At 42.5% G+C, this 27,929-nt stretch overlaps 1 protein-coding gene across 1 annotated transcript; it reads right to left on the minus strand.

Annotated features, from left to right (window-relative positions):
• Window positions 1-361: 361 nt before the first annotated feature.
• On the minus strand, window positions 362-26,453 carry Dnajc25 (DnaJ heat shock protein family (Hsp40) member C25). The gene is made up of 4 exons (XM_052716496.1): window positions 26,100-26,453; window positions 7,827-7,979; window positions 5,150-5,620; window positions 362-3,207 (listed from the first exon to the last, which is right to left on the minus strand). Exons 1-4 carry the CDS (start codon window positions 26,427-26,429, stop codon window positions 3,085-3,087), a joined length of 1,077 nt encoding a protein of 358 aa, XP_052572456.1. The 5' UTR covers window positions 26,430-26,453; the 3' UTR covers window positions 362-3,084.
• Between the last annotated feature and the right edge of the window lie 1,476 nt (window positions 26,454-27,929).

Here is a 27,929-nt window from a genome sequence, read left to right on the forward strand (position 1 = left end):
CCCGAGTGATGAGATTAAAGGCTTGTGCCACCACTGTCCAGCACTATTCAGTTTTTATTACTATAGTTCTGTAATACAGCTTTGAAATCAGGGACGGTAATACCTCTGGAAGTTCTTTTATTGTTCAGGATTGTTTCAGCTATCCTGGGTTTGTTTTTCCATATGAAGTGGAGTATTATCCTTTCAAGGTCTGTCAAGAACTGTGATGGAATTTTGATGAGGACTGATGGGGATAGCTTTTAATTTGTAGCTGATAGGATGGCCATTTTTACTATGTTGATCCTGCCGATCCATGAAGGGCTGCAACTTTTAATTTATAGAACTTAAGAAATATACCAATGAAGAAAAGGCTAATAGCAGATCTGTTATGAAGATATTTATATGAATAAAACCCAAAAGAGCAATTTTGCAGACTTCAATTACATGAATTGATGAATAGGTAGCAATGAACAGCTATGCTCTAACAATCAACCCATACTCCTACACTAATGAAGCTGTAAGGGCCTCTAGTCTAGATGGTTCTAAAATGGAGAGATTTGGTTTTGGTGGAAGATGGGCAGAGTACAGTGAAGTACAGTGACTGTAGCAAGCAATGGCCTTTCCTTTAGCCTGAGACGTTAAAGTACAGTGAACTGAGGGAAGGGGAAAACATCTTTCTGAAAGAGTCCACCTTGATTCATGCGATAACCGTGCCCAAACTCCCATGTGAACAGCCTTCAGTGGACACTTCTACAAATACAGAAATAAAAAACAGACAAAAGAGTATCCAAAGATACATATTTTCATTGGCTGAGCATTTTCCCATTTTCCTTATAAATAGGTGTGCTGGTTAGTTTTCATTGTCAACTTGATACAACCTAAAATTAGCTGGAAACAGAGTCTCAATGAGGTTGGCCTGCGGACAAGTCTGGGGTAGGAAGACCCAGGCAACTACAGGCAGCACCATTCCCTAGCAAGGAAATGCTGAACAATGTGAGAAGCAAAGATACACACGTTCTCTCCTTGCTCTTGACTGGTATGACAGAACAAGCTTTTTGAGTTTCAGCCTTTCCCCAAAATGGAATTGTTGCTTTTTGTCAGGGTGCTCGTCACAGTAACAGAAACAAAACTAGAAAAATATAGGCAATCAGAGAAGTCTTGGAAAATGGTGAGGTAAACTAGTACTGCTATTTCTTTCTGGACCTTATACGACACAACGTTATTCACAGATAATAACCAGCAATGTGTGCTAATTACATGATTCTCCACAACCCTGAAGAAGAATGGACACATAAAACATTTCCAACTGAAGTTTATATAGAACTCTAAATAATAATTGTGTCATTTCAGAATTCCAGAGCTGCAAAGAGCCCTACTGATAGCTTGATCAAATTCTTTTTTTTTTTTTTTTTTTTTTTAGAGACAGGGTTTCTCTGTGTAGTTTTAGAGCCTGTCCTGGAACTCGCTCTGTAGACAAGGCTGGCCTTGAACCCTGAGATCCGCCTGCCTCTGCCTCCTGAGTGCTGGGATTAAAAGGCGTGCACCACCACTGCCCAGCTCAAATTCTATTTTTGTAATTAGCAACTGAAATCCATTCACATTAAAATAACTGACATCAAGTCTCGGCTTATTGGCAAGGATGGAACTGTGTATATGTCATTTACTTGGGCTATATGTGTGTGTTCATGTGTGTGCAGATGCACAAGTGTGGGGGTGTATATGGAAGCCAGAGGGCAAGCCTGGCTTTCATTTTTCAGGTGCTGTTCACCTTGTTTTTAGAGACAGGTTCTCTGGTTTGAGTATGCCACCATGTCTAGCATTTTTGTTACATAAGATCGGAGGGGGGGGGGACGACAAAAGTCACTCCCCACTGTGTGTACTTTACCAACCGAGCTACCCAGTGCCTAGGCTGAGCTTTTAAAAGGACTAATTTACTTCACTTAGAAATAAATCCTGCATATCTACTATGCTATAGTAACCTTCTAAAATTATGTTACAAAGGCAATATGCTAATCTTTAAATAGCCTGCCAGGCAGCATGATATAACACAACCATTCTATTAATATGCAGCAGTAGGGTAAATCTTTAACAGGAGAACTGCATATGAATATGTGTGGTACGTTGATACAGCATCAGGTTTGAGTCAGCCAATTCTGTCACTTACTTCTACTTCCATATGTATAAAAAAGATGTATACCCTAGAGGTTGAGAGAATGGCACACAGTCATGCTTTCTTCTTTTTAGTTTAAATGCATGTAAATGACCTCATGGCATTACATTTTCACCACATAAGTAATTCAAAATTAAGGAAGAGAGGGAGGGATGGAAGGAGGGAAGGAAGGAGGGGGGAAGGAAGGAAAGAGGAGAAGCAAGCAAGCGAGCAGCAAGATGGTGGTACAAAAGACCTTTTCGCAAGGTCCCCTCTGCAGCAATGTTTGAGAAAACAGTCCTACAATGAGACTGTAACCAAGCACATCCCACAAGGACATGGCGGTGACTCACTCTCCTAGAGAGTTTCTGATCTTATCAAGAGTGGAATTACTGGGAGGGAACTGCAGGGATTCTACAAGACTCTCCTAGAGATTACTTTGAACATACTCAAACCTGTAAGGACTACAGTAAGGACAACATGACACTGAATGATTCTCCTGAAGAAATGTATGTCCAGAAAGACACAATAATATGATCAAGTGCTGTTGTAATTGTTGTTGTTGTTGTTTTGTAAAAATAGAGACCAGGAAAGCAGAAAAATGTAGCATTATGAAAACATAAGGAAACACTCTTGAAGAAGAAACACTTCACACTGAAGTTTTAAATGGTATCTAATAAATTTCATGTCAAATTTAACTAAACATATAAAAATTTTAAATGGCAACTAATAAATCCCCATGTCAAATCTTTTTTAACAAAATCCACAAATAGATTATAAAAATTGAACATCATAAATGTCTCTTGTATAAAGTTTGATGGGAAAGTTGAATTTCTACATTAGTTTGTTTAATCAGATTCTCATGAACTTCGGCTACTGCTAAGCGCAGCAGACACAGCTCCCCGTAACCGCTATGAAAACACTTCCGGATCGGCAAGGCAGCCTCCCATCCGTCTTCAGTCATCCACAAACGTTAACCGTCCAGGCCCTTCGTTCTTCATCCATCTCCGGTAGCGCTTCCACCGAGGGTCATTCGCCAACTTTTTCTTTAACTCCTCCTCTTGCTCCTGCTTGTAGACCTATGAGAAGGAACAACAGAAACGACTATGATACAGGAGAAACCCATGCTGTGATAGTTATTGAGTGTCTACTTTTCCAGTGTCACTTCAGCTGACTTCAGTCCATTTGCCTTCTGGAGACTAACTCAACATCCAGTGTCAGAAAAGCAAAAGGTGTACAAGAGCTACACCTTCTCTGTTTTGGTTCTGTGATGGGCTCCTGCAATGTAGCCCAGGCTGGCCTGGGACTTGCTAAGTAATTCAGACTAACTTGGAATTCAAAGTCCTCCTGCCTCAGCCTTTCTCTGTCTAGGACTAAGATTGGTGTACAAATGCTTGGACCTTCCCTTCAGATTTTTCACTTAACCAAGGAACAAATTAGCTTTACATATGCATTTGCATCTAAATTGAATTTACATCTACTTTTCAAAGATAATTAGTTTTTTTTTCTTTAAAGTTACCAAAGAAGGTTGTATAAATCACACAGGTTAAGAACAAAGAATTTCTAGTATTTCTTTAAGCTTTCGTCAACCAAAACTAAATGAACAATTTCTTTCAGCCACATTAATTTTTAAAGAGTACTGTTTCCAAATAATAGAAATAGTGGCTAAGGAAACTTTGTGCAATATAATAATTCAGCCTAGTACAATAATCTGAAAAGACAGGGTTTAAAGCAAACAACTTTCAAAAAGCTGTGCATGTCTCTGTGTGTGTGTGTGTGTGTGTGTGTGTGTTTATAAATATGGTGTGCAGATATGCCTTTTCTCCAGCATTCACAGCCTTTGTTTTTAAAACAGGGTCTCTCCCTGAATCCAGAGCTCTCGGATTTGGGTAGCGTCAGGGATCCACCTGTCTCCACCAAGCCCTGTTTTTCATGTAGTTTCTGGGAACGTAAGGAAGCAGTCATGCATGTGAGGCAAGTGAGGACTTCACCCACAGAGCCTCTCCATTCCCTCAAATAGTTTTAAGAGCTAAATAACAGTACATTATCTCCTGTTTTTAGGTAATTTACACACAGGAGTATATTTACTTGCCAAACATCTGGCAACTCCTAATAATTTTACTTTCCATAAAGATTTAGAACATTACACACAGAATGGAGTTGGCTACAAAACAGTGTAACAGCTAACATATCCTAAGTTTCTGAAGAATGTTTCAATGCGCTAAATGCTTATATTCATTACATTAGCCAATTAATTGTATCAGAACCTAGGATAGGAGAGTGCTGGAGTCTTCAGCACTGGAGCTAGATCACTGAACACATCTAAATAATTTCTGTAGCTGTCAATAGTGGAAAATAACACTTAATAAAACATCCCAGCTTTATAGTAAGTTGATTTCAATAAAAAGCATGTAACATTCCAAAATTTGATAATACTATTCAGAAGATTCTATGCTTAATTATTTTGAAATAAACAATTATTTCAACAAAATTTTTCTTTTTTTTTTTCTGTCTTGCTGTTTTGGAAGGAAGAAATTTAATTAGTGCAAACAACAGAAAGTCATCTAGACAGCTTATGGACACATCACTCCACTTCAGTTTGACAAACTAGACTATTCTTAACTTTTACCAGGATAAGCTGATTAGAGTATTTGAAGTACAGATTAAAAAAAAAACCTTTAGCCGGGCAGTGGTGGCGCACGCCTTTAATCCCAGCACTCGGGAGGCAGAGGCAGGCGGATCTCTGTGAGTTCGAGGCCAGCCTGGTCTACAGAGCGAGATCCAGGAAAGGCGCAAAGCTACACAGAGAAATCCTGTCTCGAAAAACCAAAAAAAAAACAAAAAAACAAAAAAACCTTAAGTTAAACCCACTGTCACACTATAAGCAGGCCCTGCACTCCCCACTCAACTCTGGACTTGGGAAGTGTAGAAGGCACCTGTGCAGTGCGACTCTCACCACCGTGGCCCTGCAGCAAGGGAACACAGCACTCTCCACTGGCCGCCACCGCCGCCCCCGCTCACCTCGTAATTCTCCTTTATCCAAAGCTCCCGCTCAAGAAACGTTTCTTTCTGATGGTCCTCCAGGCTGTCAAACTGAGACTGGGACATCTTCATAGACTTGCGTATGAGGTAGAGTCTCTCCTCCTCCCCGTATTCTTTGCCTTTGATATTAAAGTTATAGACCCACCGGCAGTACCAAGCTATGTACGAGCACAGGTGAAAAGGAGCCAGGATGACTTGAAACAGGAGGAGGTCACGGACTTGGGGTTTCTGGTAGCCCCCCTTTATGTCTATCTTACTTTTTATAATGTTCTTGATGATGCTCTCCTCCTCATCCCGGATCTCTTCTTTGGACTTCTTGTTTTTCCCTTTCTCTTTGGCTTTCCTGAGCAGTCCCTGCTCCTTGGCAATTTCTGTGGCCTGGATGCGGTATTTGGGCACTGTGGCTAGGTAGCTGATAGCTTTATTGTAGCTATTCCACCAGCTGAAATACTACAACATAAAATAAATAAAAATAAGACATTTTATTAGCAAAATCCATCAAAAGCAGCAGCAGCAGTAGTAGTCCTTGTGAGTGCCATTCCCCCACAGAAACCCAGCTGACTAAAACTATGGCCCTCAGCCAGGTGTGGTAACTCACACCTGTAGCCCAGCACCTGGCAGGGGAGGCAGAGGATCTGACTCGGAGAGCAGCCAGGGCCACGCAGAAAGAACCTCCCAGAAAACCAGTGACAACAGTGAGCGCAAAGATTTACTTTATTTGTAGAACACCTCCCCTTTCCTTTGTTTACTTTGAATCTCCAGAGGAAGATTCAACTGCATAACAGCTAACAAGACATTCCCTTTAAAATTCCACAGGCTGGAAGCTCAGGCAACTTTATTACTTTTTATCTCTTTCCTAAATAGCTACATCTCCAACAGGAATGCTTACCATATTCAGAACACAAAGACTCAAGTGTATTTGAAGTCTACTCATCTGGCAAGAGAAAACTCAGAAATATGTTCAACCTCAAAGGGATTAACTCTCAGAAAAGGCCTTGCTGCTGCTCACACAGCATATCCAGGCTTCAGTTCCTCTGCTAGTAACATCCTGGAACCTACCAAAAACAGAAGACCAGGGGAGGGCAACACTTCTACAAATGCTAAGAAGTTGAAATACATCATTTTTTATTATTTAAACTGAATACTGTCCTAGAGAAGACATTTTCAGGGCTGGAGAGATGGCTCAAAGGTTACGAACACATGTTTATCTTGGAGAGCACCTGGGTTTGTTTGGTTCCCAGCACCCAGAATCATCTCGATTCAGGAAATCTGGCATCCACTTCGGGCCTCCACAGACACTAGGCACACAGGTGGTTACACACATACATGTATGCAAACACCAATATACATAAAATAAAAGGCTTTAAAAAGAGAGAAGTACTTCTCAAACTTGCCAGCTACTTTCTTCCTGGTCGTCTGATGTGTTCTTTTCCTCGAAATGAGCAGATGAGCAGTGTAGTTAGTTAAAGAACACCAGGGAAGACAGCACTCCAGGCTGAACTCCGATTCCTGGGACAGTTTAAACCACACGAAGAGTTGGTGTATCTCTTTGATTCTGGCCATTGGTTTCCTGCTGAGCAGCAGCTCCTTCTGGGCATGCAGAACTGGCGGGGGGGGGGGGGGGGGGGGGGGGGGGAGCATTTGGGACTGCCAGAGAAGGCAAGCAGTGCTGGCATCAGCCAATGGAAAGCCAGCCTCATCAGCCATGGAAAGGGTGTTCTTAACGTTGCAAGTTCACGGGATATCACTGAGAAGTCCTATAAAAGTACATGATATCATCTGGCTGTCATGTGGACCCAAACACTCTTAGAGGGAGATGAGAAGAAACAGGTTTGGAGAGTTTTTGTAGCTATGCAATGATATTTGTGTGGTTTGAATAAAAAGTGTTCCTGTAACTTCAGGTCTTTGGTGGCACTGTTTGGGAGGGTCTGAAACACTTAGGATGTGGAGCCTTGCTAGAGGACTACAACCCTGGGGGTGGGCTTTGAGAGTTTATGGCCTCACTCCGCTTTCTGCAAGATGAAATGTGTGATCAGCCAGCTTCCTCCTCAGGCAGGTGCCTTCGTCACCTTCAGGTGCCTTCCTCACCATTATGGACTCTCTCTGGAACTGTAAGCCAGAATTAATTCTTCCTCCTCCTCCTCCTTTTTTTTTTTTTTCCCCTGAGATAGGGTTTCTCTGTGTAACAGTCTTGGCTGTCCTCGAACTCACAGAGATCCGCCTGCCTCGGCCTCCCCAGTGCTGGGATTAAAGACATGCGCCACCAGCCTGAATTAACTCTCCTTCTGTAAGTTGTTTTTGTCATGGTATTTTATCACAGCAGTAGAGAAGGAACGGGGAGAACAGCCACCACTGGGTTCTAAGACCCCTGATGGCAAAGATTCCAATGCTAGGGCCTCGGGGAGGGCATGCTCCACCTATAATATATGTTTGTACGACAAAACCCTTAGGTAATATAGCACCATGTGTAACGAATAAATACAGCGGAAAAAAATCCTAGAATAAATGAGTATTTTTCAAGTGTAAAAAAAAATGAATCTCAACTAGAAGAAAAATTTACAAAATGTACTTATAATACAGATTTAATGGCTAGCACTAGGCAACACAAATACACAGAAAGACATATATATATATATATATATTCATGAATACACACCTGAAACATGGAAATGGCGCACACACTGACCAAAATCACCACCCTAACGTCCACTCTCGGGGCTAGGCGTCTGCTGTAGTAGTGATAGTAATGGCTATAGTATTCCTCCGGGTGATCCAGCATGTAGTCATAATCTTTCCGTGTTTCTTCATCCTGTAAAGTGAGGGATAATCTATTTCATATGACATATGGAGCTTCAGTTTATAATCTGTTAATTGAGAATTTCTAATTATGAAAGATACAAATAAAATATTAAATCAAACCCTTGCCAATACTCGTAAAGACATTATACACCTTTGTTTTCAGGACTTTTACATTAGGTATAAAGATAGAACACAAACATGCCCCAAACTCTTCAGTATGTTCAGTAGTCTCAGAAAACTCAACACTTTGACAACTGCTAACCTTTAGCTAATGCTATAGTAGAAGTTCCTGTAATTTCAGGGTATTCTGATACCTACTCAACCCGCCCCCCTCCAAAAGAAACATGGCTTATCTCCTATTTATATTCAAAATCAGGTTCCAGCTTTAACTAGTTTTTCTGCTGAAAGCAATGATTAAGACAGCACAGACCAGATGAAACCAGTCTAAGCCTAATCCTGTCAAAGAACACTGAGACATCACTTAGCACAACATAAAGGTCAAAGTCTAGCTTTGTAACCTTGGGCAACACACTAAGCTCCTCTGAGCCTCATTCTGTTCCTTTGTAAAAAGAAATGCTACCCGTCCTAATATTTTCCATGGTGTTCTGAATATCAAATGACATATACTATGCAGTAACATGCTACAGATGTGTATGTGGTACTTTACTGCTGTAACACACTGACAGAGTCCACTTCATAAATAAGGTAACCTAACTTTCTTATAAATATAAATTCTGTCCAAAGAATTCTGAAAGTTTTAGGGGATGTTATATACTTCATTTGCTTGTTTATGATGTGTGGGGGTGCGCCCATTGAATACAGGCATGTGAATGACACAGTGCAGGCGTGGAGGTCAGAGGACAGGTCAGTCAGTCCTTATTTTCCACCTCATTTGAGGCAGGGACTTTTCTTGTTCACCGCTGTGGACATCAAGCTTGATGACCTGCAAGCTTCCAGGGAGGGATTCTTCTGTCTCTACCTGCCACGTCACTGAAGAAGCACAAGCATTCCAGATGCACAGTACCCAGCTTTATGTGGGTTCTGGGGGTCCTAACTCAGGACATCGTGCTTACACAAAGCAAGCACTTTTATCTCCCTCCCCCAGCATCTCCCCGTCATAATAAAACATTCCTTAAAAATCTTTCATCTTTTTATGCAGCCAGCTTCTAACAGATAAATGCCAGCATTTTATTGAGCTACTTCAGAGCTATTCAAGTATATATGATCCAGTTTTTATCTCAAAAGAAACCTGTTTTTTTTTTTCAACTTGTCCTGTTTCACAAAAATGGTGACTAAGCCCAAGACAAATTCTTTGGTCTTTATATGGTGTGCAATAGAAACCACTGCAAAAATAATAACAACCTCAGAGGATGTCCTTCTAATTTAAACTGTTCAGCACTCATCAGGCTGGACCTTCTGAGCAACAAGACACTTCAAAATCCAACCCAGTGCCTGTCACTGTGGACGGATGCTACAAGGTCTGTTTAGGGCTTGCCTCCTTTTGAGTCCTTCAGTATGTACCTTCTTATAATTAAAATAAAAAGTTGGCTAATGATAAAATCTTTCCTGATTATTAAAATCATCATGTATTTCCCATTAAAAACTGAGTGCTCAATGAAGTTATCCTATATTCATTATACTTAAAGTATTTTTAGCTCTTACTAGCACATGAAAGTGAGTATTTAGTTAGTTATACGATAGTATCTTTAGACACTGTATGACAGTATATGGAGGGCCGAAGAACTATCTGTTACATAAGCAGGAGTGGGCTCAGCTGATACTGTCTTCAAATTTACTCCTTGTATGTTCTCTTTTGTCAGAAAGGGTTTTCTCACGGCAGTCTATGCCATCAATCACTATCGCTTAGCAAGCAATCACTGTATTCCAGAGCTCCTAACCTAGGAAAGGTCCATCTCTACAGTAGTCACACAGACAGATCTGAACACTAACGCCCACACCTCTTGAGGTGTCTCACTCAGTACTTTAAGAATTTAATCCTTCTAGAATTTCCCTCTTCTTCCACCATGTTTTTGGTTCTGGTGGCTAGTTTTATAGAAATGTCCTCACAAGGCCTGAAACTGGGCTTTGACCCTAGCTTCCAACCTTTTGAAATGTATTCAAACAAGATTCTTCTGCTCCAACTAGACTGCATATCATTTTGAACTGAAGGCCACCCTGTCCGCAGTCTCCACAGAGCCTTTGTCCAGCTGTCTGTTGCACCCTAGTTGAGGCATGGAGCCAGCTTAGCACCGGCAGCTGCCGCATGAGCACCCATGTGCTGTTGGGTGCCTAGTCAGCTCCTTCCTTCCCTCGTCCTAGTGCAGTTCAGTCTAGGAACACAGACACCACTGCTGCTCAAGATCAGTCCAGGCCTTCCCCAGGGCCTTCTGAAGTTTCTGGACCCAGGACGTCACAAGAGGGTGGTGGCCAAAGCTCCAGCAGCAACTCCACATCCACCCTAGTATCTGCCTCTCCTCAGAACCCTCATCTAGTCAGAGCTTCCCAAGTCCTGAAGCTACACCACACTATGAAAGGTCAAGGGGCAAATCCGACTTCTCTCAGGATGGGTTCTTTCTCTGAATTTTCACTGTAAAATCTTTTTTCCTCTATAAAATGAAAACAATCTTTGAGATAAAACATCCCATGGAATTTAAAAGATATCCAAAGTTGGTACAAAGTGGAAAAGGAATTCTCTCCACAAACTAAGTCAAGTAAAAAATCCTATTCTTTAGTAAACTACAAAGTTTAAGACACACAGATACCAAGAATAAGTAGCCAAGGACAGAATAAGAATGACCATTCTTCTCTTAGGGGGTCATATCAGAGAACTAAGGTACATTATTATTGTAACAGCATTTCCCCCTCTAAAACATCTTAGAACTGAGGTTCACAGGGTTTTCATTTTTATCTTGACTGTTTCTCCACAGTCAGAGTTTAAATTTCTTGGCATGCACCCCGCCCCCCAGCCCCCACCCCCACCCCCACCCCCAACTGGCCCAAACTCACCTACGTAGCAATCCCTTACCACTCCTCCTACCCATGGCAAACAGACAGCAATTTCTGGTTTGGTATACTCTTCTAACACAATGTATTCTTTCTTTGAACATATAAACCTCTCTAATTTGAAGCATATTCCCTTCCTCTAACCTTATGAGCTCCTAAAAGTCATGAACACTATTGCTTCAAACAGCTTTTTGTGGTGATGGAGACCTAACCCAGGCCCTTGGGCATGCTAGGCAAGTGCTGTACCACTGAACTACATACAATCCCTTACCCCGGAACACTCTTATCACACTTAGTGTCTATGTATTATAGCACTTATCACATTGTAATCATCAGGGTTTTTTCTTGTTCTTGAATGAGAATTTCTTAGAAGGTAAGTAGTAGGGTGTTCATTAATCTCTATATTCCCAGGGCCTAGCTCAGTGCCTGGCAGTCAGTAAGTCATTTCAAAACTATGAGAACTGTTTTAAGAGTTCTTCCTCCTTATACATCTCTCTCCAGCCACACAGGACTGCAGCTCAATAGCAAGGCTAGACGAGTAATTATGTCATAAAAACCTCAGCTCGACAGAAATGACTACTTGAATTTACAGCTTATGAAAATATGCTAATGTGGCTAAAACAGCTTGAACGGTTTAATATCTTACCTTTCAATAAGGTAGTACTTTTTCTTTCAGCAATACTGTGGATCTTAAGGTCCCAGGGTCAGAAGATTCCAACTTCTTTCCAAAATCAAAACCTTTATACTTGTGTCTTCCTCTCTGTCCTGAGCCTCGACAAGCAGGGCAATATACTCCTTGTTTCTAATTTCTATAGGAGTAATGGTGCTTCTGCTGGTGTCCATCCATTCCCAATCCTCTTGGGCATATGCAGGAGGACTGGAACACAACCACCAATAGCTAGATCAAAAGTGAACAAAGGAAACCCACAAGCAAAGCAGCCCTTCCTTGTCTCGTGAAAATGACCACCCCCGCCCAGAGCAAAAACATTATGTCCTTGGCTTAAAATAAGATATGCATTGTTTACTTTCAACAAACATGAATTGCAATGTAAGATATTGCAGTCAGTTTTACATCAAAATGTTCTATTATACAGAATAAGGAGACCATTTACTGATGGGAACGGCCAGGAATCAGGAATATATGAAAATGTACTCATATTTGTTCATTCTTAAAAATACATATTACTCTTATTAATATACACCCCCCCACACACACACACAAATCTCTCTCTCTCTCTCTCTCTCTCTCTCTCTCTCTCACACACACACACACACACACACACACACACACACACACACACACAAATGATGATGCTTCAAAAATAAAACCTGCTCCCTTACATTTTTCCCCAGGCCATTATATCTTGCTAAGGGACAAGAAAATGAACTACTATCAGTTTTATGTTTTTCTTGTTCCCTGTCCCCAGCCAATCATAAGTGCAACCATCTTACGTGTCTTCTCAAGGTCCATAATTCAACTATCTATGCCCTAGTGACACATCTACTTTCCCTGGCTGCTCCTACTTCAACTATGTCTTGAACATTTTCTAAATGTAACATAAATATCTCCAATTCAACAAGCTCAAAAGCAGGTTTGCTCTTTCATGTCTCAGCTAATAGATTCAATGTGTACCCATCACGTCAGTTTTTAAAATCTTCCTTTTTCAATTCAGGAAATAAGAACATAAAGAATCAGCCCCACGTTAAACACAGGGGAAAATAAAAGCAGTAAGATAAAGTCTTAGCCTCAGGAACCCTCCTTTCTAGAAGAAGCTAGCACACAAAAAGCACAATTTTATGTGCTAACAAACAAAGACTGAGTTCACAAGTTGAGGGCCACAGAGAGATGAAGTGGAAGAGAACTGGGTCTTAAAAGTGAGTAAGGAACACCAGAACTTGGAACGAGCCTTAGAATCAAGGGTTAGGGCACGGAAGCACTGAACAGCAGGACAGACTCAGCTGAGGCACTGGGGACATTCAGGAAGCAGTAGGAAAAGTACAGAAAAGTAAGACTGAGTGAAGAGTCTTACACGTGCCTGGCATGGTGGCACACGCCTTTGATCCCAGCCCTTGGGATGAGGCAGGTGGATTTCTGTGAGTTTGAGACCAGCCTGGGCTACAAAATCATCTTACATGCTATGCCACAGAGTTAGTGCTGTGGGATATTCTGTATGGCAAATATGTTGCTCTGATTGGTCAATAAATAAAACACTGATTGGCCAGTGGCTAGGCAGGAAGTATAGGCAGGACTAACAGAGAGGAGAAAAGAAAGAACAGGAAGGCAGAAGGAGACACTGCCAGCCGCCGCCATGACTAGCAGCATGTGAAGATGCCGGTAAGCCACGAGCCATGTGGCAAGGTATAGATTTATAGAAATGGATTAATTTAAGCTGTAAGCACAGTTAGCAAGAAGCCTGCCACGGCCATACAGTTTGTAAGCAATATAAGTCTCTGTGTTTACTTGGTTGGGTCTGAGCAGCTGTGGGACTGGCGGGTGAGAGAGATTTGTCCTGACTGTGGGCCAGGCAGGAAAACTCTAGCTACAAGTTAATATTATTTTGAACATCATGTTCAAAAGTGAAATGCTTCAAAGTTTGAGGACAACCGCATTAAGTGTACTTGTTTATTTTGAAGACATTTTTGTTACATTATTTTGAAAAAAGCAAAGATTAAAAAAAAGAAAAAGTATCAATGAGTAATGGCTTGTAAGTAGTTAAATGGAATATGGAGTGTTGTAGGATACTTGTACACTGTGTGACGGTGTATTGCTGTGATTGGTATTATAAAAGGCTGACCAGTCAGTAGCTAGGCAGGACTTCCAGGCAGAGAGAATTCTGGGAAGAAGAAAGGCAGAATCGTTAGCCAGACGCGGAGGAAGCAGGATGGGCAGTATGGAAATGAGGTAACGAGCCACATTCCAAAATGTAGATTAAAAAATATGGGTTAATTTAAGTTACAAGAACTAGTTAGGAGCAAGTCTAAGCTAAGGCCAGGCATTCATAATTAATAAGTTTCCATGTCATTATTTGTGAGCTGGCGGTCCTGACAAGAGAGTACTGATACATATGGCACCCAACGTCTGGCCACATATATCCACAATAAGGCCCGAGAAAGTTAAACAAACCAAGTTCCAAACAAGTGGCTTCCTGGCGACATGGTCTTTTGGTTGGGCTTGGTACGCAGAAGAGGCACAGCTGACTCTTTTCAGAGGCCCAGGTGTGCAGCTGAGCACTTGAGCAGCTGGCACTGGGCACAAACACCTGCCACAGGTGGACACAACAAATTCCCAGAGCTGGGCAGGTAAATTTGGCTCATGCGGTCAGAGAACACTACACACAAGCAAAAAAAAAGAAAAGAAAGAAAGAAGGGGGAGGGGAGGGAGGAAGGAAAAAACAAAAAGAAAGAGGCCGAAAAAAACCCTCTAAACAGGTTACAGTGTGTTTAAAACTGTGCTTAGGGGCTAAAGAAAGAAAAGAAAATGGGTATAGACAGTCATAGAAAAAATTGTTAAAAAATAATAGTAAAGTCTTTAAAGGGGAGAGTAAAGTAATAAAAAGAAGCCACATAAGGATGGAAACATGGGGAATTTTGAAATTTTAAAATGCTAATGAATAGAGAATGACAGCTGTTGAGAGACACTGGATTATGAAAGGGCCTGCTAACTTAAAGCAGCCTATATACTTTAGGGATGTCTTTGCTTCAGAATGGAAGTTGGGAAATGTGTTGGGTTGGGGGAGAGGTTGTGCTTTTGTTTCCAAAGGAAACAAAAAGCTATGGATTCCTTCAAAATTAATAAAGATCAGATTTGATCTGGGGAGAATTCCTGAGGATCTTGGCTACAAACATAAGAGAGGAAGCCAGGAAAGACTACAGGGCAGGTGATGTATATGCTAATCCCTCTGCATGGAAACAGCTAAGAATGGATGAGACATGATAAATCGTGTTGGTTACAGAGTCTTCATAACTTATTATATTTCAATTTGGATATGCAGTCCAAACAAACTTATGAAGTTGACAGATGCCTTTTACCTGGTCAAACACAGAACAAAAAAATCATCTTTAGCTGACTTATGCACACCACATATTCCATATTTGTGCATATACAGGTATGTATGTTACCTTTAAAAGTTTGTGTTTTTAGAAAAAAAAGGACCAGACACCAATGAGGACAATTTGCCCAGGTGATCCAGCCTCTCAGAATGCCTCTGTTGCAGTTTCCTTGAAAATCAGCATCCAGAACAACTTCAAAGCTGCTAGCTGAGATGGTCCAGCCTCAAGGACTACTCCAGCCAGAACTTCAGATAAACTCTATACTTTCCCATCCCCCAGAGACTAAGCAAACAAAAGAAAAAATAATACAGCTAGCTCTCCCAGGACCTGACCATTACCCCAATCTTCTCAGGATCCCCTAAAGATGCCATCACCCCCAGACAACAGGAAGCAGTTTAGAGAACATGACGTGCACATTCTCACGTGGGGTGGGTGGTTTCCGGTCATTCAGTGGGTTATGAATGTCACTGTTTAGTAGGAGGGCTGGTTACAAGTTGTTACTGGTCATGGTCAGAAAAAAAAGTAGGTTAGATTCAGGAATCTCTTTCTGGAAAAAAAAAAAAAGGTGGTGTGGGGGTGAGGGGGTAATAGAAATGATAAGGTAAATGGTTGGATTATTGAATCACTTTCAAACTAAAAGTACAACTCATCTCAAATATTTTTTGGTATGGATTTTTGTATGTTGATACAAATTTAAGGTTATTTTTGTTATACTGTATATATGCTTCGATTCTTGTTTAAGGTATTATACCTATGCAGCTCATTTAAAAATGTAATGTATAATTAAGAAATACAGGTTAGTAGTTAATCATCTATAGTAATCAAACTTGTAGCCATGTTAGGGCAAAGAAACTACCTTTGCTGTGACTGCTGACAGTATCCAGTCCAAACTGGACAAGCAGGACCCAAAAGAAAGCTACTGCCGAACTTTGCCAAGACAAGGTAGGACAGTCCTTTAAAATTACTGCTTTGCAGGAAAATTTGTCAAATATTCTAGGCCTGTAGGCCAAAGATGGATGCCCCAACATTGCAGAGGAACCTTGGGTGACTGTCCAGGCAGTCAGATGTCTCTGTCATTTTTATAGTTTTGGAAGTTGCTTGCTCTGTACTTCCTGTTTATTCAGGAAATACTATATCCCTCTCTGGTCTCTGATGGGTTGAAGACTAGATAGTTATAGTTAGTTTTCCTTAGTTATGACAGAAAGTAAATTAGGTACAAAACTTTGGATTCACCAAGAGAGGATAGATAATGGAGTATTTTCTCTGAATTTGACAAATATAAATGAACTGAACATTGTAAATGTAATTCTTACTTGAAAATCTTGTTCTTACTGTTTATAGTTTTACTGTATTAGAGTTAAGACTTTTCCTCTTTATTTAGACAAAAAGATGGAAATGCTGTAGGATAGTTATATACTATGTGAAGATGTATTGGTATATTTGTGATTGGTTAATAAAAAGCTGAATGGCCAATAGCTAGGCAGGAAGTATAGGCGGGACTTCCAGGCAGAGAGAGAACTCTGGGAAGAAGGAAGGCAGAGGAAGCAGGATGGGCAGTACGGAGATAAGGTGATGAGCCATGTGCCAGAACATAAGATTTAAAAATATGGGCTAAGTTATAAGAACTAGTTAGGAATAAGCCTAAGCTAAGGCCCAGCATTCATAATTAATAATGTCTCCGGTTTATTATTTGTGAGCTGGTGGTCCCGATGAGAAAGTACTACCACAATGGAGGACTTTGTAATGAAAAGGATATACAACAATCAAGGGAGCTCAGGCCTGGTGGCACACACTTTTAATCCCAACACTCAGGAAGCAGAGGCATGTGGATCTCTGTGAATGTGAAGCCAGCCTGGACTACACAGTGAATTCCAGGACAGCCAAGGCTATGAAGAGAGATCCTATCTCAAAAAACCAACCAACCAAACAGAATCAAAGGAGATACTGAACATGATATTGAAGTTTCTAATTATATATAATATGTGACCTATGTGTTAGAATTCTGCCCTCACACTAGCTGCATGACTGCACATGCGCAATTCAGGAGTTAAGCAAAGGGTCTTGTGTCTTATGTCATCAGGTGATCACATATGCACAGCGTGGTCACACAATCTGCGCATGCGTGGCGTGGCTCTGTAAGCCCATCTGCGCCTTAAAGAGCCGTGACTCAGATCCCACCCTCTCTCTGTTCTGCTCCCACCCCCCCATCTTTCTCTCTGTCCTCCGCACATGCTCTTTCCCAGGCCTGGTTCTTCTTGCCTCCCCGCTTCCTCCTAATAAAGCTCTCTGCTACCAGGTAGCGTGGCCGTGGCTCGTGACCGCTTCACGTGGTAACCAGCACCGTTTAGCATTCATTTCACTATGTAAGAATGAAGGACTAGGAAGCAAGTCTGGAGAATGCAGAGAAATGGGAAAGAAAAAAATGACTGGATATGCTTGCACTCTCTGGAGCCTCCAGGGATTCTCTACTACTATTTGAAATATGTGCTTTGTCTATGAATAACCTACTTTGTCAAGACAGAAGTAACTTGTGAAAATCTGGTAATAAAGCCAATAACTTGTACTCACAGGGAGGCAAACTGTATCCAGTGGAAAGTAACTGATGACTACCTTATTAGCTCTTCAGTAATCCCTACCGGACTTAAAGCGTGCAACAACTCTTTCTCTTTTGAATGAATTGTCATTATCACATTGGTTTTCTTATCAACTAATGAGCTGGACCAAAGTCTATGATATACATTCTTTTTGTACTTGTGTGAAAAGCATCATTATATTCTCTTTTAGAGTTTAGTCTTTAACAAAGATAGCAGGACTGTACTTGTGCTATGGGTAAGAGGCTGTTGAAAAACCAAGCCTACAAAACAGGCAGGTTTGGAAGCTATCAGCTTAAAAGCAGAGGCTGAAGTCAAAGATGTAGCTTGAAGCAAAAAAGGGCTTAGAGGCCTGGGGAGATGGATGGCTCAGTGAAGGAAGTATTTGCTACGCAAGTATGAGGGTCAAAATCAAGATCCCTAGGCCTTACATAGAAGGTGGGTGGGCATGGTGGTCCTCTGTAATCTGATGCTCAGGACGGGGAGACAAGGAAAGCTCCAGGCAAGCTGACCAGACGGATTAGTGGAATCAACTTGCTTCTGATTCAGGAAGAGACAGTCTCAGTAAATTAAGGCAAAGGGCGTACCAAACAGTGGTGGTGAATGTCTTTAATCCCAGCACTTAGGAGGCAGAGGCAGGCAGATCTCTGAGAGTTCAGGGCCAGCCTGGTCTACAAGTTCCAGGCTGCCAAGGCCACACAGAGAAACCCGTCTTGAAAAAACAAAACACAAAGGCAAAGTGTTCAAGGAAGGCACCTAACATCAACATCAACTCTTGGCTTCCATCTCTCTCTCTCTCTCTCTCTCTCTCTCTCTCTCTCTCTCTCTCTCTCTCACACACACACACACACACACACACACACACACACACACACACACCCCAAAGACCTTAGAAAACAGAGAAGAATACACAAGACAGAAGTCTAAGGAAAAGCAGTTTACATCATAAGCATGAAAAAGGACTTCAAAACTTACAAGGAAGGTTAGACGTGCAGTTCCTTGCCTAACATGCCCAAAATCTTTAGTTTAATCCTCAGCACCACAAAATAATAATAATAACAACAAATTGGAAAAAACTAAACAGCAACAGAAAAAAAATGGCTAGAAAGAGCAGAGTGGCAGCAACATCTGTAATCCCAGCTATTCTGGAGACTGAGACTGGAGAATTACAGATTTGAAGCCAGGCATAGAAAATTTTTCAAGACTGTTTGAAAAGGGGAGTGAGACAGAAAAGATTTATTGAGCATCATGAGAAATTAGGAGCATAGGACTGAACCAGTCTCTGCTGTAAATATACTTTCTAACTTCACAAACATACAGAGATACCTAAATAATGCTCAACTCCTGGAGACTATTTTCCACAACAGGAAAAGTCACAAGCCAAGGGTCAGAAGATCTGAGCCTTGTACAGTAGGAACAGTGAAGCTGGACAGTTAATCCCAGGCCTTTGATCTCACAGTGTGCTATGCTACCAGCTCCGGGTTGCTAAGTCGGTCACAGGTGAGAAGAGCTGCTTCTGTAAGAAATGGTCACATAAGTCCTATGCCTGCAGGTTCCTATTCCTTCACACCCTTCCACCCTCCCTAACCCATCTCAACACCTTCCCTCAAGCTGCTCTCTGAAACAAACAAGATTGTGTTATTTTTCATCTCAAAACCTGTTACAACTATTAAAAAAATAAATAAAGTTCAAACTTTTGAACAAAGCTTAAGAGTTGAGCTGAGGGCATTGCTCAGTTGCTAGAGTATTTGCCTAGAATGCTCAGGGTTTGGTCCCTAGCAGTGCACAAAAACCAGGCATGGGGCCTGGGGAGACGGCTCAATGGGTGAAGTGTGACACACAAACACTACACACACCATCACCATCATCGTCATCATCATCATCTAAAAAGAAACAGGTACAGTAGTGCAGCACTGTAATACTAGTACTTCTGAGGTAGAAGCAGGAGGATCAGAAGTTCAAGGCCATCCCCTGCAACTACAATGAGTTTGAGGGCAGCCCAGGACTATCTCAAAGGGGGAGAAGGGAGCTGGTCATTCATTATCATCTAATCCCAAACTGGGTCTTCTGAAGCAGTTTCCCTCCCACGTATTCTACAGGCTTCCAATCTAGAAACAGATCTATGAAAAGAATTTTACCAAAAAAACTTAGTAAAGATCTTCGCGTTCTTATTTCTCAGAATTTCCTCATGATAAATCTACATGAGCTAAGTTAAAATGCCAACTCCTGGGGCTAGGAATAGAGATCAGTGGTGGAGCACTCACCCAAGCAATGGGGATTAGTTCATCAACTAGTCAGTTTTTGACTAGAATTATATGACATCAGGAGTTTGAGACTGATCAAGTGCTCTGATTAGCTGCTGACACATCATATACTAGATAATCACAGCATCAGAATTAAGCATATGTTACAAAATCAGCCTTAGACATAGTGGGCAATAACAACCCAAATTCAGAGATCAGGTTAAAAAAAAAAAAAGTTTTATTGTGGTTTCATAACAGAAAGTAAATTCAGTACAGATGCTATAATACCCTTCTGAACCCATAGGAAAAAATCACTATCAACCACATCACGCCTTGCAACTAATCACAGGAAAGGCCTCAAAATCCTTACAAGTGTTGCAGGTAGTCATGCTCAATCAAAGCAGATCTATGAAATTAAAACCATCTTCAGTCTATGATCTACAGCATCAGTTCTTTTTTTTGGTTTTTCGAGACAGGGTTTCTCTGTGGTGTAGCTTTGCGCCTTTCCTGGATCTCACTCTGTAGACCAGGCTGGCCTCGAACTCACAGAGATCCGCCTGGCTCTGCCTCCCGAGTGCTGGGATTAAAGGCGTGCGCCACCACCGCCCGGCCAGCATCAGTTCTTAACCTGTGGGTCAAGACCCCATTGGAGTTGCATGTAAGATCCTACTTAGCAGATATTTACATTGCTGACAGTAGCAAAATTACAGTGATGAAGTAGCAAGGAAATAATTATGGTTGGGGGTCACCACAACATGAGGAACTGAATTAAAGGGTTGAAGCATTAGGAAGGTTGGAAACCACTGATCTCTATATAGGGCTACTTAATGTGGTTGTTTATTACCATCATAACTGTAATAGATAATTTGCCTACTTTCATGATAGTCATCATTCAGTATGAATGGGGTGGTTATTCTAGGACCACAGTATATACTTAAATCCTGAGATGTTCAACCCCGTATATAAAATAACACAACATTTATATTTAACCTATAGCCTCCTTTAACAATACCTAATATAATGAAAATGCTAAGCAATAATTGTCACACTATATTGTCTAGAAATCAAAGACAAAGCATGTACATGTGCAGTACAAGCACTTCTTTTTGAGGCAGGGTCTCAGGTAGCTCAGGCTAGCTTGAAAGTTCTTGTGGAGTCAAGGAAGACCTTGAACTGCTGCCCCACCCCACTCCCGCTCCCATCTCTAACTTCCCAGTGCTAGGATTACAGCTATGTGCTACCACCAGACATAATTGCTGGACTAGAGATCAAACCCAGGGCCTCATGCATGCTAAGCACATCCACAACTCCAGACATTTTCCCCACCAGATAGTTTCCATCTAAATTTGGCTGAATCCCCGAATGCACAACCCATGGGCCCAGACAGTTAATTATACCAAATTACTACAAATGGCTGACTAAAATCTTCATGACTGAAAAGATTTGGACGTTAAGAAGTGCAGCAAACTTTTTCTCCTTAAAACAAAGAGTGTGTGGGAAAAAAATATAGTACCTCACTCCCAGAACAAACCTCGAACACTAATGACTGTAATTCTGTTTTCCACCTATCAGAAATGCCCCTTCACTGTCAACCATGGTGACTTCCTTCCAGATGTAGCTAAAAGGGTACATTTATTTTATTATGTCTCTAATCCGAAAATAACTGCTTCCTTTTTACACTGAAATGTGAACTGTGGTATATAACTTAAGCAAATTATGACCAAACAATAAGTATCTGTCTCCATGGTTTTAATAAAAGCTTAAAGTCAAGCTGACCCTGGGGACTCAGACCTGTAATCCCAGCTACTTGGAAGACTAAGGAGGATTGACTGTAAGGTCCAAGATCTGCCTGCTTTACAGTGAGTTCAAGGTCAACCTGAGTAACTTAGACGGACAATGTATTAGACTTAAAATTGAAAAACAGAGATGGGTATGCATGGTACCCAACTCTTGGGAGCCAGAGGCAGAGTTCAAGGTCATCCCTAGCCACAAGAGAGTTTGAGGCTAGCCAGTCAGGGCTATCTAAGACCCTGTCTCAAAACCAAACCAAACCAAAATAAACAAATAAATAAAAGTCTAGACCAGCATGGTGGCATAGACTTCAATCCCAGCACCCAGGAGACAAAGGTAGTTGGATCTCTGTTCAAGGCCATTCTGGTCTACATAGAGAGTTCCACAACAGCCAAAGCTACATAGTGAGACCCTGTCTCAAAAAAGAAAAAAGGAAAAAACAAAAAAACCCTGAAAGAAAAGAAAGAAGGTCTGGGATAGCTCAACACTTGCCTAGCATATACAAAATTCAATTCTTGGTTTAAAAACAAAACGAACAAATGAAAAACCAGGGAGAGAGTCCTACCTTCCATTGCCTCAGTCTCCTCCCTAGCACCTACGACAGAGCTTAGGAAAGGGCTGAGTAAGAAAAGATGCTAAGAAACCAACAGCAAGTTATACCCCAGAACAGGGAACGCAAAGTCCTCCTTGGCAAATTCTCTTTAGGTGCTAGAGGTAACTGCCATCTCAGCCACTGATGAAAAGAAACAAGCACTGTTCTCTGGGAAGCCTTGCTTCCAAGACAGAGCTAATCTCTCTACAGCACTCTTTAACTTATCAGATAAACTTCACGCCAGCAATATTCCTATGACCCTTTCTAGGTTCTTGTGATCTTGTGAAACGTCAATCTTTTTCATTTCCTACCAATCACAATTTTTCTAATTCAATCTTTTCTTGCATCTGCTTACTGTGTGTAATTTCCTGTATTTCATCCAGTTTTAACCTACATTCATAAGTTATTTTTGCTTCCATTTAAAAACCCTGAAAACATTAAAAGTAGATAGTACAATTCTTCTCTCATGCAGGAAAGTTTCATTCATAGCCGTCTAATTTATTTATTTGTACTACTCTAAAATCAGTTTGAGTGAAATATCAAAGTAGGCTGCACATAACCATGTCAAAACGCCAGAAACCCACTTTCAATTTCCATTCTATCCGAATCTGTCTCCAAATGCGAGTTTAATTAAAATTCATTACCTGATGTGCCAGACATTGTGCTAGGTCCTTTGGGTACACAGATAGTAAACAAGGGGCATGGCTTAGTGGCAAAGAGAAGAGCTACTTACATTTACAGTGTACTGTGATAAGTGCTATAGCCACATAAGGCCAGACTAGAGTGTTCCACCTCAGGAGATTCAGTGCTGACTCAGCCAGTGATCTGAAGTCTATGACTTCCCTCAACCCCCAAGAGTCAAATAATCCAAACACCTTTGCATTAGCTTAACTCATACAGCACTGTGTGAAATCATTCTGGTCTGAAGTCATGTTGTGACCCAGAATTGGAAATTACTCGCTAACAGAAACTAAGCATAACTTTGCAGAAGCATCAGAGCATAGTCTTTACTCTCCATTACCCACCCTGTTCCTGGGGTTCCTCAATGTCTACATGCATAGGCAGACTCTTTTGTTGCTGAATTACTAAGGACCAAGTGTCTTACCTTCTTGTCTCATTAACTGTGTTTAAATTCTGTCACTACTTATTTTTAACCCCCGCCATCTAAAAACAAACAAAAAACAGTATCCTCACCCCCGCAAAACCCCACCTTGCTCTCAAAAGGCCATTTATACGAGCAAAACAACTCTGAATCACAAACCCACAGATGTCTTACACAAATCCTGTCCCCATACTGAAGCTGCACCTATTATCAACGTTCAGGGATAGGCTTCTGTGTGCCATTTTTATCCCAGAGCCTCTAGAACTCATGTTCTCCTACCGTTCTAGCTGACCAGTTCTTAGCAAAATTCATCTAGATTTCTTATCCCTCACAAATCCTTGTTCCAGACTGAGGCTATAATACAAACAAAACAGTGATTATACCTCCATTGCCTCAGTGGGATAATATGGAGACAAGCCGGCCCTCCAAAATTGGATGGCATGCTTCATGAAAGCTTTGCACTACCCTGAAATAGTATTCTCGGGCAACCTTCTCAGTTCTCCATTATGAGAGAAATACAAATCAGACCACCTATTTGTCTTCAATACCACAGCGATGAAAAGTCCTTTCCCAGGTGAAGAAATACAATGAACAGAGCAGACCCTACCATGCTCTACTGAGAAGCTAAACCTGTATTCATCTCTACATTCTAAATAGGACTTTCCAGAGTTCTGCTGGGTCTCAGCAGTAATGCAGCTCCAGAGTAGGTGCTAGAACACTCCCCTGGTCCCTTCTCCCCGAGGGCCATTCTATTCCTAGTGCCCTGTTGGGAGATGCTTGGAGCTGCTATAAACATCTTTTCACAGTCAAGTAAAATGTTACTCTCTCTAGACACACTAGGTTTTTGTTTGTTTGGCTGGTTTTTAATTTTATCATCTATCTATCTGTCTGTCTATTGGTGTTCTTGAAACAGAATTTGCCCGTGTAACCTGGAATTTGCTTTGTCAACCAGGCTGCCTCAAACTCAGAGATCCACCTGCCTCTGCCTCCTGAGTGCAGGGGTTAAAGGTGCGTGCCACGTCGCCCAGCTTAACACACTAGTTCTTAGCTACCTAAAAGCCCCTTGTTCTTGAGTGGACATATTATTTTACCTAGCTTTTTATTTGCTGATAAATCAACTCTAAACTTTAGGGGTCAAAACATTTAGAAGCAACCATATGAAACAGCCAGAGGCGGCCTCTGAAACAGTCTCTCCAAGAAAAAGGCAAAACTATTTTGAGTTCTAGGGGTCCTCCCGGGAAGAACGTTACCTGCTGTTACTACTTCTACATTAGTTCTGACACTTGATTTCAAAGTTCTTAAGAACATGCTCACCATCCCCACACCACACCTACCCGCCCATCTCCAGCCATACAAAACCCAGGAGAAGGCAACAACTACCAGCACTTCCGTGGCTCTCTCCTGGAGGCTATCTCAGCAGAGTCCCCTGGGTCCCACCAGGCCTTCGGAACATCACCAGCAGAGGCTAAGTGGCAAGGAACCACTCATTCCTCAGCAAACAGCTTGGGTCTTCATGCGCTGGGCTGCTCTGGGTGGAGCAAGTTCTTTCTCTGAAGTCTGTTCTCAATCACTCTTCCCTCCAGTGACAGGGTTAGACTAAGCCCTCGAATTTCAGCCCTTTTCACCAGCTTCTCACCCATACCTCAGTCAAGTGCCAATAAAAACTGTAATCTCACTGGCTAGTGAAAACTTACTAAGCGAAGCACACGCTCTTAATAGCTCCAAATTCCAAACTGCTCTAAGCCTGAAAGAAAAGAAACCTGACAGTCTTTCCAACTCTGGAAAGCTAATCTGGAGGACGAATCAACCGTTAAATGACAGTACAATCATTGAGTAAATGACTCAAAGAAGTCATTAAAAGCAGACTGAAAAAAACTGCCCCCCCCACCCCACCAAAAAAGAAACCTAAGAAAGAAATACAGCTATAATTGATGCTGCATTCTCATGATGGGGCTCTTGAAACAGTAATACCTCCATCAAGCATGACTTATCCTTTTGGTTGTGAGCCTAGCCTTTAACGGCTGAGCCATCTCTCCAGCCCCAAGCATGACTTATAACAGGTGATTTCTTACATACATTGCAGTAACTGAAGAAAAGCACGTCAGGCTAAATCTCCCTACATCCACACAACACAATAAAACCTTGTCAAATCACTAAACGCATCAAAAAAAATTTCCTACTAATAATTCTCAATCTTCTGCCTCAAGTCATTAAATGGATATGCAGAAACAGCAACCCAAGGTTACTCGAGGGTGTCAGAGCCAAGAGTCAAACGTCCAGTCTTTGGATTGAAAGTTCACTGTTATTTGTGTTTTCCTAGTTCTTTAGACCTAAGCTAAATGTCATCAATGACATCATCGCAGAAGCCAAACTTCTACCCTATCAAATTGGCACGATCAGTTATTACTCAGTATTCCAGACCTCTCTTTCCTCTGCCCTATCCTAGATCCTAGCACTGACGATTCCTGCTTTCCGAGCATGCACCTCAAATTATGAGACTGCTTTTACACCAAAAATAAAATAAGTGCAAAGCTTTGCATAACAACTGCCCCAAAAGAGAACTGGCTGTCCTCCAAGACTCGAGGAGGTGGCCATGCTGGCTAACGGGCCGAGGAGGCTCTTTCTCACGACCACGTGGGAAACGCGGACCTCCTAAAGATCCCGGAGGGGGCCGCACTGGGCCGGGGTCATAGAGGACCTGGTCACCCAGGTGTGACACCCAAATCCCCGGCCACCCATCCGCGCCCGCGGGTCTCACCTTGAGCGTCTCGTAGGCGGTCGCCACCAGCAGGAAAGCCTCGGCGCTCGGCGGCGCGCCCCCGGGGCCATCGCCCGGCTCGGGCCGGTAGCGGTCGGGGTGGTAGCGCCGGGCCAGCTGGCGGTAGGCCCGCGCGATCTCCGCCTTGCTGGCCGAGCGGCTCACGCCCAGCACCTCATAGCAGTCGCGCGTGCCGCAGTACAGCCCCTCCACCAGGGCCTCGGCGGGCCGCGCCAGCAGCAGCGGCGCCAGCAGCAGCGGCGCCAGCAGCAGCCATGGGCGTCGGCCGGCAGCCCCCGGTTCCCGGCGCGCAGCGAGCCGCGCCGCCATCCCCGCCTCGCTCGCCGCTCTTCTCCGCGCTGGGCTCGGCCGGAGCGGCCCGGTCCACGTCAGCAGGCCGCGCCTGTGCGCAGGCGCAGGGGGCGTGGCGCCGCAGCCACTTCCTTCCCCGGGCGTTGCTAGGAGAGAAGGACGCCTCGGCGGCTTCCGGTGGCTTCCGCTGGGCTGCAGAGCTGCGGCAGCCAGACGCTCGGTGTATTGTGAAGTGGAGGAAGAAGCGTGTCTGTCCGAGGCGCGCCTAGCCGCCCGGTGCGGTGCAGCCCATGCGCAGGAATAGCCACACTGCACCTTCTTGACCTCGGTCCTTGGTCCACCGCAGTGGGAGCTCTGGGCTCTTGGATCCCGTCTCCAGGCCCTGATGCCGTCCTCCCCAAACTGAAAATGAACTTAGACAATTCCGTGCGCTGCCTGTCTCCCAGGAACGCTCAAAGTCGATGGCCTTTTAGTTTCCTGTTTCTCAGCTTATTTATATTTTGGAGCAAATAATTATTTGCCTGGAGGATGTAAAACGTTTACTAGTATTCCTGTACTGTCTACAATGGGTGTCGGTAACACCACCCACCCTAATTGTGACGATCAAAAAACAGCTCAAGGTCTTGCGAGTGCCTCCGGGGGGGTGGGGAGATGGGGTTGGGATAGGAGATGCTCCATTAAATTTGAAATTCAGATAACAATTTCTAAGTGTATTAATAATTTATTTGTTGCTGTGACCAAATACCTGCAGGCAGCAACATGAGAGAGCAAGGGTTCATTTGGGCTTCCAGTTACAGGGATACAGCCTGCGAAGTCGGCATGGCTTGGGAACAAAGTGCTAGCCGCACTGTATCTGCAATCAGTGTAGAGAAATGAAAACTGTACCGAATTTGTTTTCTCGTGGTTGGAGTCAGTGACCCACTGTATACGATGGTGCTGTCCATATTCTCACCTCAGTTAAACTCTTCTGGAAAACCACCTCATCCACTCAGTCAGAGATGTGTTTCCATGGTAATTCTAAATCCGGTCAAGTTGATAATGAAGATTAAAAATGACAAGTATATCCCATGTGACTGACTCTATAGCAACTGTTATAACTGGCAACTTGTTAACAACTATATTTGGAACCTAGCGATTGGGGATTGGCCTGTACTCCTGATAGACAGTGTTAGTTAGATACTCAGAGGGAATACAATTAAAATTTACTAGTATCAGCATGGACTTTAGCTCTCTATAAACTTTAATAATTTCATTTGAAATCAATTCAAAATGAGCCACATATGAGTATTTTCCCCAAGGTGGGAAATGTCTATGAATAGCCACATTTTCAGGTTTGAAGTACACTCACACTGTGGTGGTTTGAATAAGAATGGCTCCCATGGGTTCATACATTTGAATGCTTGGTTGCCGGGGAATGGGATTCTTTGATAAGATTAGAAGGATTAAGAGGTGTGGTCTTATTGGAAGAAGTGTGTCACTGGAAGGGGACTTTGAAGTTTCCAAAAGCCCACGCTCAGC

Source organism: Peromyscus californicus, unplaced genomic scaffold (assembly GCF_007827085.1).
Source record: "Peromyscus californicus insignis strain IS unplaced genomic scaffold, ASM782708v3 Scaffold_5__1_contigs__length_169319896, whole genome shotgun sequence".
NCBI classification, from domain to species: Eukaryota; Metazoa; Chordata; class Mammalia; order Rodentia; family Cricetidae; genus Peromyscus; species Peromyscus californicus.

What these genes read in the sequence shown, in the direction of transcription:
- Dnajc25 (XM_052716496.1), bottom strand. Translation starts at nt 26,429, where the DNA reads ATGGCGGCGCGGCTCGCTGCGCGCCGGGAACCGGGGGCTGCCGGCCGA. An exon ending in CCGCCTACGAGACGCTCAAG is followed by an intron (nt 7,980 to 26,099) that starts GTGAGACCCGCG and finishes CTCACTTTACAG; the next exon opens with GATGAAGAAACACGGAAAGA. An exon ending in GGATAAAGGAGAATTACGAG is followed by an intron (nt 3,208 to 5,149) that starts GTGAGCGGGGGC and finishes TCCTTCTCATAG; the next exon opens with GTCTACAAGCAGGAGCAAGA.